The sequence below is a fragment of the Bos mutus genome, chromosome 7 (genome assembly GCF_027580195.1).
Source record: "Bos mutus isolate GX-2022 chromosome 7, NWIPB_WYAK_1.1, whole genome shotgun sequence".
NCBI lineage: Eukaryota > Metazoa > Chordata > Mammalia > Artiodactyla > Bovidae > Bos > Bos mutus.
In genome coordinates, this window is record NC_091623.1 from 86,029,000 (window position 1) to 86,040,709 (window position 11,710).

The window sequence follows — 11,710 nt, forward strand, 5'->3', positions numbered from 1 at the left end:
TTTTTTAATACAGAGTTGGGTGTTTAGTTTTCGCATCAAGTAAGGCAGATATATTAAACTCTCTGTTATAAATATATGCTGTTAAATTGTCCTGTGGGTCAGACTCTACATAAGAAAGATGCTTTTAGTTAGTGCTTTCCAGAGAAGAGTTTGTGGTGGGATCTTTGGTCTTGTCTCTGTCCTCATTTGAGATTTGACTGTAGGTCTTCTTTAACTGCAGGATGTAATGCAACAGGCCACCAATGCCATTCTCAGAGGTGGCACCATCCTGGCTCCCACTGTATCTGCAAAAACCATTGCAGAGCAACTTGCTGAAAAGATAAATGCCAAGCTCAACTATGTGCCTTTGGAGAAACAAGAAGAGGAGAGACAGGATGGTGGACAGAATGAATCTTTTAAGAGATATGAGGAAGAATTAGAGATCAATGACTTCCCACAGGCAAGTAGCAGATTTAAACTTTTTAATTGAGTAGAAACCCTGTTTTTAGGAGTGAAAATACGTTATTTAAAACCTATGAAGGGGCTTCCCTGATGGTCCAGTGGTTAGCAATCTGCCTTCCAATGCAGGGGATGTGGGTTCGATTCCTGGTCAGGGAACTAAGATTCCACATCCTCCGGGGTACCTAAGCCCTCAAGCTGCAGCTAAGACCTGACACAGCCAAGTAAATAAATAAAAAGAAAAAACTGTGAACATTTTAATGGCTGCTTTACTTTTTATCTAGATGGGGAGACAACACTGGAAATTTCATTTTTATGATTACATTCTAGGTACATTAGAATCTAAATGAATTTATGATGAAGGTGTTGATTAAAATTTTAATATTGACAAAAAACATGATTTAGCTAACCTATTCTTTTAGGACCTCAGGGTCGCAAAGAGTCGGACACGACTGAGCAACTGAACTGAACTGAAAAGAGGGTTTCTTCTTCCCCAACTCTTTTGTTTCCTAGACTGCTAGGTGGAAAGTTACCTCTAAGGAAGCTCTGCAGAGAATCAGTGAATATTCTGAAGCTGCAATTACAATCAGAGGAACGTACTTCCCACCTGGCAAAGAGCCCAAGGAAGGAGAGCGGAAAATTTACTTGGCAATTGAAAGTATGTACTGTTGGTTCGGTTTCCATCTTGAGTTTGATCAAAGTTGATAGTAGATGTAATAGACCCAAAGAGAATATGAGGTCAGTTCTAGAGAGGACTGAAAATAAGGAACACCTGTTAAAAAGTTTCACCTATCATTTGTTGTCTTTATTTAGGAGTTTAGTATATAGAGATGTGAGTTATCTTTGCTGGGGACTCTTTCATTTTTGACAATTTGGTCAAATTTGAAAATGACTAAAAGAACACATGTATTTTGGGGACTAGTCCATTAACTCCTTATGCTTCTGGTAAGTAGAATATTCTGGCCAAAGTTAAGGTTAGAAAGTAAATCAACTATATTAATCCCCTTAATGCTTGTTTACCCAAGTAGATATTGCCTCTAATTTTATGCCTGTAAATTCATACATGCCATTTTTAGAAAAATAGGACAATTAATACCACAGCTCAAAGGCTATAAGTAATGTGTTATCTAAGAGTGATCAGGTATGCTTTTTAACCTTATTTCATACATTCATAAGTGAATTCAAAAGACAGTTTCTATTTTGATTTTTTTCCTAATGTATTATCTATAACATAGTAGGACAACTTATCTCCTTTCTTTTATATTTAATTTTAACATCTTTATAATAGATTCTTAAGAATAGACCAGTCACAGCTCCATTTCATTTATTTCATGAACTAAATGTTTATTGAATACTGGTATGGGAGCTGTGAAGTAGCTTATTCCACGTGTCATGTAAATCTGGAGTCTGCCTACCTCCTGCTTAGATGGCTACAATGACGCTACCCCCACACCCTGTACAATCTCAAACACCAGCCTAGTCCATTGAATCATACACATACACAGTACCTTTTAAAATTAATAATGATGAATTGCAGTAAAGGTATAAAACTCAGATACAGCCTGTATGTTTTCCATGTTGTTAATAATCTACCGTTACTGTACAGGAAGATCCATACATATTTCAACTGATGTACAAAGAAAGTAGGTCCAGAACTAGACAAATTGCATTTTTTGGTTTGTGATTGTGACTTTGGGAAGCTGGATCATATGTATTGATATTTCAGGTCAGGTTTTTAAATAGTACCCTTTTATATATCCTGAAAGACTTTTGCCCTGCCAGTGACTCAGTGTGTTTTTGAATCATGTGACACTGTTCCTAATTGCAAGGTAAAATGGGGATTGCTGGCATTGTGATGTTCAAGGAGAAGAAATTACACTGACATCTTTCTGTGCTACTAGACAGCTTTCTCTTACAGTTGTATTATTAGGCCATACAAGATGTCATTCAGTGAAATCTGATGATAAAATCTTGGTAAACATGGAGTCATCCTTGTTTATTCAGCTTGAATATGATAGGTGTCATTTAAGCAAAACCAGTATTTTATTTATTTATTTATTTTTGTAATATACAATATTTTAAGTATCTCTAAGATTTTAAAATCAGTATTTTAAGTGACATTATTTTAAAGAGGTAAATCAAAGAGATTATTTTTTGCTTTGAAAAAGATTCCTCTAATTTATTAAAGGTAATTATGCTTATTTAATGTAGTATAATTAATGTATGCCAGGTTTAATTTGTATATAACTACCAGAACACATCTACTGTACTACCAAATGAAGTGAAATGAGAAGCCGTCAGCTTCTGCCAACTTTTCTATCTACCTACAATGGTTCTGGGTGCTTTCCACTGTGAACTTGTACTTAGGAAGTAACATCTAATTTTTATAATCTAAGCAGGTCTTTCCCTCCCAGTAACAAGATAACCTTGTTAAGAATGAATCTTGAGAATTCTAGATGCTAAATAAGGGCTGGAGATTGGTAATTAAAATGATCTAAAGCTTTGAGAATTTTCATAGATTAGATTTAAATGATCTTTTAGTTTTTGAAACTCCAACCAAATCGACTGAACACTAATGGGATGAAAGCAGGTGTTGCAAGGAGCCTAGTGTCATCTGTTTCTAGTTCTGTAATTGGAGGGACCCCACTGCCTGGCTCCTTAGAGGCTCAGTGTGGCTCAGCAGCTCCAGGCCTCCCACCAGGCAGTGGGAAGGAGAACAGGAAGAACGTACGTGCCTAGCCAGCCTGTATAATTTATAGCCTGTTGTGTGACCCTCTCTTTTTACTGGTGGAGAATCCCTTAAAAGCAGCCAGAGTTGTTTTGGGACCAATGAAAGGAAATGCCTCTTTTTCATGACAGCTTATAAACATATGTAACCCATTACCTAAAGAAGCTGTATAAGTCAAAAATTTAAACCGGTCCAAATGGTCAGGTTCTAACTAACACAGGAAAATTGCTCTTCTGCTTTGAGCTGGGTGAGAGTATCATTTTCCTTCTTTTTAAAACAGCACAGAGTGTCAAGCTACACACCAACTCATGCCAAGTAGCATATTTTCCTTCTGAATTTGGGTTTTTTTATACTTTTGATTCTGGCTCAGTTCTTGATTCTACCCTTGGCTTCACATGCATCCACCTCTCTTCCCTTCCAGCACCCACAGCTTTAAAATGCTGTGGTCAATGGCTGGTGGAGGTGTGGGGCTTAGATTAGATTCATAGCCATAAGCATGTCTCTTTTCTTCCTGTTGTTAAACTGTTTCTTCCTCTTCCTTCTCCTCATCCTCTGTTTTCCTCCTCTTCTCCCCAAGCTCCTCCCTTTCTCCTTCTCTGTTCTCTGTGGGTTTGAAAAAGTTAATCGTATCTAATAAAGGGGAGAATTTTCCCAGTTCTTGTGAATTGTTTTCCATATTTGATTTTTCTTACAGAAATAATAAAAACGTAGTTCTCTACATTACAACCCCAGTTCTTTTTTCTGACATTCTCTCACTCCTAGTACTTATCTCTGGTCTACTTCTTTGTTCCAGCGCTTTTCCTTTTATAGGTGTGCACCGAGTTCCCACTCTAGACTTGCCTACCTCCTGGCATTGTCCCCTGCCTTCAAATCCTTCCACACCTATCCTTGATGGAGCTCTAATCTCCATTTCCTCTACTTCTGCTCCCTGTTGCCATTAGTCTTACTGACGTTTCCAACTTGGTGTGTCCCATGAGCACTTCCGCTACAATGATGTCAATTAACCACCATCAGTGCTAATAATAACACCTGCTCTTCCTCTTGGATTCAGTATCTCCTTTATTACATTTTAGTTTCTTTACTTGTGACTCAACTCTTAGCATCTTACTTTGTTCTTCACTGTTCACATCTAATCAGAAAAAATATTTTGTTCATTCTACCTCAAAAATGTGCATTCACGATGGTATGAACACAATCCTGTGAGAGCACTGAGGGAAGAAACATTTAACGCCACCTGGAGAAGTTAGGGAAAGATTCTTGGAAGAAATGACATTTAAAAGTTCCTCTGATAAGACTACTTCCTAATGTACTCATCTTGCTGTAATATCGTTCCAAGTTTGTTTTTCTAGTAGCCTACAGGATCACACAGAGCATAGATGAGTACTTCATATAATGAATCTCATACGGTATGCCACACATGGTGGGTGCTTCTTGAATTTATAACTATACTAGTGTCTCCAGCCCACCTCATCTGTTTGGCTGTCTTGCTGTGTTCTTTCACACACTTTTTTCTCTCAACCGTACTATACTTCTCTTACTCTTTGGTCTTTAAACATTCCTTCCTTAATCTGTACCATTGTACGCATGATTGATAATGCTTTCCCTGTCATCGCTCCTCCTTCAGCTTTAAGACTTTGTTCAGATGACACATTTCTGAAACATTTGCTGACTTTAAAGAACATAATAAACATCCAATAAGTGTTTGTTAAATAACTGAACCTAAGAAGGTGTATTTTACTTTTCCTTTTTCTTCTATTTTGGACAAATTGCAAATCATTTTTTCTTTGCATACCAATATACCAAGAACTTATAACACTAGTACTTCACTAACCTTAACCCTCTAAGCACTAAGCTCAGTGGTTACATTTGAAACTCTGAAAGTAATAAGTAGCCATGATACAATGTAGATGATATTCCACCAGATATTGAAAGACTTTTCTTGGCAAGTAGTACAGTGTTCCTGAAAGTCACCTACAGTGTTTCTACTGGATCTCAATGAGGTGGATAAACATCCAGTGTAATTCCAGTAATATGAATAATGTTGTCCACTCACTCACCAGGTGCCAATGAACTGGCTGTGCAGAAAGCGAAGGCAGAAATCACCAGGCTTATAAAAGAAGAACTGATCCGATTGGTGAGTGAAAACCTCAAGGACTTGTTTGTTCTAATAAATGTTTTATTTAAGCATTTAGTATAAATACAGCAAAATAGACAGATGATATAGTTTGATGAATTTTCACAAACTGAGCACACTGGTGTGATCACTGCCCAGATGAGGAAATAGAGCACATTACCAGGCTCCCAGAAACCCTGCTCATGTTCCTCCTTGTTGTTATTCATCGCCCCCAAATGGGACTTTCTGACTTTCAACATCATAGATTAGTTTTGCCTAGTTTTGAACTCCATATAAGTGGAATCAAATGCTGTGGGCTCTTTTGTATCTTAAGTTCTTTCTCTCAACATGACCTTGAGGAAATCAACCCATGTTTTTACATATAGCAGTTATTTTTGTGGCTATATAGTAGTTAAGCCTGTGGATTTACCACAGTTATGTTTTAGATTTTGAGGTCATTTTAGTTTTGAGTTTTTATGAATAACGCTTCTCTGAACATTCTTCCACGTCTCTGTAGTACACTTCAGTATATTTTTCTTTTGAGTAAATGCCGTAAAGTAGAATTGCTAGTTACAGGGTATGTATAGTTTAGCTTTAAGTTGGTATTGCTAAATAATTTTTCGGAGTAGTTATACCAGTTTACATTGCTTTTGGCAGTGTATGAAAATTTCAGTTTCTCTACATTTTTGCCACTGTTTTTAAACTTACGTGTTTGTCAGTGTTTTAAACTTAGGTATGGACTTAATTTGATTTTGGATATGGACCTTTTATAGACCACCTTTCCAAAGGATGCAGACACCTTCTTGTAAATTCTCCCTACAGTGTGTATGTTGGGATGAGGATCCTTTGAAATGAAACTTTACAAAGAATGTGTTTTTTAGGGCTTTTCTAAAATTTCCCTTACAGAACATTTCTTTGGATGGATAAAAATAATTTAAAGAATGGAATGTAAACAAAGCAAGAGGAAAGAATAAAAACAAACTTTAAGTCAAGTGACTTTTACCAAGGAGTGATAGAAAAAGAATGCTACCACCATTAAGTTGGTTCAGAACCCTTATTAAGGAGTAGTTGAGTGAACACAGGGAAATGATTGTTAAATAGTTCTTTCTTTCTCACTAAATAATATCTTTATTTTAAATATATGATATTTGTATAAGTTTGTAAAGGAAATTACTTAACATATTTTTTTTTTCCCTTTTACTAATCATATACCTTTTATTTTTTCCTGTAGCAAAATTCATACCAACCAACAAATAAAGGAAGATACAAAGTCTTATAAAACATCTGGGAAAAACTTTTACCTGTGCTGGTCTGTGATAAATGTGGCAGTTGTTGTCTTCAGTTTACAATGTATTTTAAATTAAGATTTTTAAAATTCTGTCTTGCTGATTTTTTTTTTTAAGTATAAGAAACCAGTATTTGTTAACAAATCTTCTTTCCGTAAGTACCCCCTGAATTATCAAACTCTATTTAAAGCAGGCCTGTTTTCATTAAAGTGTCCTTTAATGTAAAACTTAAATATCAATATTTTAACTATCTGGGTAATATTCCAGAAGTTAAGACAATTAAAATATTTGAACTTTCCATTGAAGATAATAAAGTACAAAAGTTGCTAAGGGGTTGTTCACCTTATCTTCTTACAATGAAACTGTGATCATCTCCTCAGAAAAGGTGAAATTCTCTAATTTTGTGTCTCTACCTTGAGCTTAAATCTTACTTGACTCCAGTAGAACAATATGAACTGGATATAAGAATGTTACAATAGAATTTTTACAAAATGGATTCAAAGTTTTTGTTTCAATTTTTATCATCTTATAAGGGTCATAGTTGGACTGCTTTTTGGTTATGTAAAGTTAAAGTTTTGTAGTATAAGAAGTTTTTGCATTCCTTTACTAACTGCTAAGAATTTTAGTATTGACTGCTTTTAGGTTCCCTTCACAACCTCTGGCTCTGTGCCTAGCTACTAGCTCTTTTCTAATCTTCCTGAAGTGAAAGTGATTTGTCACCTGTAAATATGAATATAATTGTTTTTTCCCCTTTAAAGTGTTCATTTATACATCTGTATAATATAAACACCCTACCAATCTGATTTTTCTTCAGGATTATTGAGTAGGTTGTGAATTTTCTTTTTTTTTTTTTTAAAGCATGGTACCCACATTTTAGACTTAGAATTTAAGCATTTCTCAGTGAAATTTAGTTTATAAAGAATCATAAATTATATTTTTGAACCTTGATATATATTTCCTGAGTATCCTAATTTAAATTGTGATAATTGGATCACCTAATGTTCAAGAGTCCTGGTGTGTTAGAACTTGATATGGTTGTCACTCTTTGAAAAAATAAAATTTTCAGGAATTAAATAGTTGTATTTCTTAAAAGATACAGAAGTTCCTTTAAGTAGCTTTGACTTAGCGCTTTTAAAAATGAAAAAACCCAAAGCATATTATAGCTGTTAAATCATTTCAATAGTATATTAAATGGTTAAAGTGACAGGAGGTATCAGTCATGATTTCCTCAATCTGAAGTTATCGTTACTGAAAATCTCAGGTATATTCTTGAATCTCTCACATATCCACTTTTTTACTTGAGGAAGAAAACAGATAAAACACATGTAACATTAGAATCAAATAAACCATTTTCTCTAAAATTTTAGGCATCTTGGGCTCCTCCACCCCCACCATTTATTTATATCCTTATTTTTATTACTTAGTGATAGTTTGTTTCCTTTGATAGACTATGTCACAGGCCCACAGTGATGGCAATTGGTGCTCCCTTCAGCCTGCTCCATCACTTTGAGATTCAGAGTTTTACATCATTTTAGTATTATTACCTTTATGTTTGTACATCTAGTTGTCATAAGCCACTGATAGTATTTTGTTAAAATGAAGCACATTTCTTTGTTACTACATTTTTTAGTGTCACATTGACTCTTTGATTTTTAAAACTTGAATGACGTACAGATTAATTTGTTTTTTAAAAAATGCAATATCAATATTTGCTCATGTTTTTTAAATTCCTTATAAAATAAAGTTAGCCTGCATTTTCCTAAAATTATCTTTGCTGATGTTTATTGCTGCATGTCTAATTTTGTTTACATTGCTAGGCATGTGAGAGAAGTATTGTATTATACTCTATTAAAAAATTCTCACAACCCAAAATACATAGTTCTATCCAAAAATACCTTGCTAAAGAAGCCTCCTAACCTTTGATGGTGTTTGTATTTGGCATGAGATAGGCTGTAGGTGAAATGGTGCATGTTCCAGTTGGTGTTTTATCACAGTGACGCTCATTCTTAAACAGTGGGAATACAGAATGAAATGATAATGGCTAGATTCTCTCCAACTCCTTTCAGACACTTTATTATCTGATATATTTTGTATCTTACCAGCCTTGTCGGTATGCCAAGGTGTTCAGCTGGGAGTCAGACTGCAGTTCTTTTGAAGGAGGTAGATCCTACATGCAAAGAAGTTTTCCTTTGTTTGAGCAGAACCAGCTCTTGAATGCCTGGGGTTTATAAATCCCATGAAGCCAGCTGTGGAGTCCACTTCCAAGTAATTCACCAGCACCTTAAAAATCATAGCCTAGAGAGCAAAGCCTCTAAGTTATAACTTGGTTTTGTGTGACCTCTTTTTCCTATGATGCCTTGCTTTGCTTTATAAAACCACCAGCTAATGTCCTTAAGTGGCAGATAACTTAGCACTTGTTTGAGATAGAAGTTGAGGGGAAAATGGTAATTGAAATAAAATTCAGGGTAAACAACTATGTTTTATTTATTTAGCCCCATTTTGCTCATTTATAGATGACAGATGCTGAGTTCTTATAGCAGGCATAAATTCTGAGTGGCTAGCCCAATGTGATCCATGAGAATCCTTTTCCTCTAAGAATTGAGTCTGGAGCTTCCAGTTCTTCACATTTTGGTACATAGTTTTATATAAGAATCAGAATCTATTGATTTTTTTTATGCTTTCTGCTCTGGCATGAAAAACTGAAGTTAATCTTTTAAAAAGATATATGTGTAAATATAAAGAGAAAGAGACCAAATGAATGTGTGTTGAGAGGTAGAGGGAATGTCTTAACATTGTACTCAGTTTAGGTGTTGTAACTACCCGAAAACCTTAATAAAATCTCTCCGGAGTGAGGCATTTGGCTTGGAATATAGCAGCATCTCACACATTACTTATTGAAACATATGCTGTACTCTTAGGCCAGCTCTGCATTTCTGTTACTAGGTAAAGATCCCTGATGTATCTGCAGTATTACCAATTGCAGATATTTGAAGGTCCTTTTTTTTCTGTAGCAACTTATAATTTAATTTGAGCAGGAGTCCAAGTAGAAATATGGAAAGAAAAGTGTAAGTAAACGAATTCTGTCCATGTCCCCACTGCAGTATCAGTGGTCTCACCTTTCTGGCTCTTTATGGCCAAACTGATATATAAGTGCATACTGTCAAGTCACACGATAGGTGAAACATTTAGTTATGATTATTTTTCTTGACCTTGTCCTCTTCCAGATACGGCATAAGCTTATAGAAGTTCATGATGTTGAACCTCAGACCTTTAAAAAGAAATTCTAAATTTGCATTAACAAATTCTTTTGGAGGGAAAAAAATGTGAAATTAAAAAGTTCTAACCCCTTTGGAAAACTAGAACTCAGAGTTACTCTCTCAGATATCACCAGGATTACTATAAAGCCTAGAGTTGCAGAATTTAAGAAAATCCTAATTGTCTTCAATATATGGAAATAATGCGTTTTGGATATTAGTCTGTTTTCACGATTTCACTTATTATGGAATAAAGAATATGTGAGGATTCGGTATGAAAAATGTTCTTTGTCCACAGCAAAAGCATGTAATTTGGTAGTAGGTGAATTTTTTGCAGCCTATCAACTCCTGGCAGTTCCAGCAGCCTTGAGTGTTAAAAGTGTCCTTGGCCTTTATTCCTGAATTTCTAGGAGGCTCTCAGGTGCCCATGTCCAGCCATGTCAAGGTAATATTGAAGGTAATGTTTTCTTTCCATGCCTTTGCCTGAGGGAGTCTCCTGGGAGCTGAGATTCCCAGAGTTGTACTGTAGACTTCTGGAAGAATCCTTGCCATCCCCCAGGCCAGTCCTCAGCCTAAATCTCAGATTTGGAAAGCTCTATGGAAAAACGGGAGAGATGCCCTTAAAGAAAACACAGGTTCCTCTGTAACTGTAAAAAAGTCTAGGGTTGCTATTGTAAGTGTGTCTGGGATGGTAATGATTCTGTGATATATACTCAGATTTGAAAGCCACTGATAATCTTCACTTTGCTTTGTTCTTGGGTTTTGACTAGCTATTATCTAAAGCAGTGGTCTCCAAAGTGGGTCACAGTAAGCTATTGGAAAACAAGGAGAAAATACCAGAGCCTCTGTTTGTATTTCATTTTTAAAATCTCATCCTTTGAATTTTTTGAGTAGATTTTATGTTATTACATGATATATCAAGTATAATATTACAGTTTAGTATAATGGTTCATATACATAATTATAAGTAAATTCACATATGGGGGACACTTGGACAACCTTTGGCAAGTTGCTTAAATGCTTTAAAATGTCTTTTTTCACATAAAAGATTACAGTAATACCTATTTCAGGATTTTTGTGAGGATGAAATGAAATAATACATGTAAATCATTAAAGCATATAAAAACAGTGCCTAAATAATTAGTATTCTTACTGCAATGGGTGTATGGGAGGGCATTTTCTGAAGTTTTCTTTGTGTATTGCTATATCTTTCAGTGTTGCTATATGGTGTATACTAGCAAGGACAGTCATTGACTACTGATAAACTAAAATCTAGAAAATGAAATTCATTTTTCCTATAGATATCTTTCAGTTCAAATGAATAGCATTTTAGAGGACTTGTTGCTTTAATTGAAAGGTCTTTAAGTGGCAGCTGGTTCCCACTCTATTTGAATATTCCTTTATTGGCCTTTTCGCATGTATACAGTCACCATTTATCATGATGGTTTGCCTATATGACTGGCCTATTCTGGGCCAGGTTGAGGCTGTTGGAGAAGGAATGCAAAATGTTGAATTGAGTCCAAATTGTATTTCACAGGTGTACACTTTTGAAGAAGAAATGTTTGGATATAAGTCAAATAGTGTGACAATTTTAAGTGTACTCTTTTTACAAATGAAGTGAGGATAAATGCTCTTGAAAAAGCCTCTATATTCAGCACTAGTTGTACATTCTACCATGTTATGTGTACTACAGTACCTCATTAAGACCAACTTGAGATAATTATCTGAAAATACCAGATCATTGCTTTTAACACTGTATTTTGATTATTTGCATTTTTGTCTGCTACACCAGAAGGTAAGCTTCTTGAGGTTTGGGACTATGTCTGTCCTGTATTCTTAGTACTTTGACATTATCTTCATTTCACACATATGGAAACATTTGGAAAAAGCA

General features: G+C 35.2%; 1 protein-coding gene across 2 annotated transcripts in view; it reads left to right on the forward strand.

Annotated features, from left to right (window-relative positions):
- The window catches only part of DDX46 (DEAD-box helicase 46), a 55,541-nt gene extending 44,669 nt beyond the window's left edge, over nucleotides 1-10,872 (forward strand). The window contains exons 20-23 of one of the 2 annotated variants that reach the window (XM_005890404.3): nucleotides 221-439; nucleotides 952-1,096; nucleotides 5,227-5,300; nucleotides 6,511-10,872. In XM_005890404.3, the coding sequence (XP_005890466.1) occupies nucleotides 221-439; nucleotides 952-1,096; nucleotides 5,227-5,300; nucleotides 6,511-6,558 (486 nt within the window). In that variant the 3' untranslated portion in view covers nucleotides 6,559-10,872. The remainder of the gene's footprint in view (nucleotides 1-220; nucleotides 440-951; nucleotides 1,097-5,226; nucleotides 5,301-6,510) is intronic. The other variant, XM_070374364.1, reaches the window with a different exon arrangement.
- The last annotated feature ends 838 nt before the right edge of the window (nucleotides 10,873-11,710 follow it).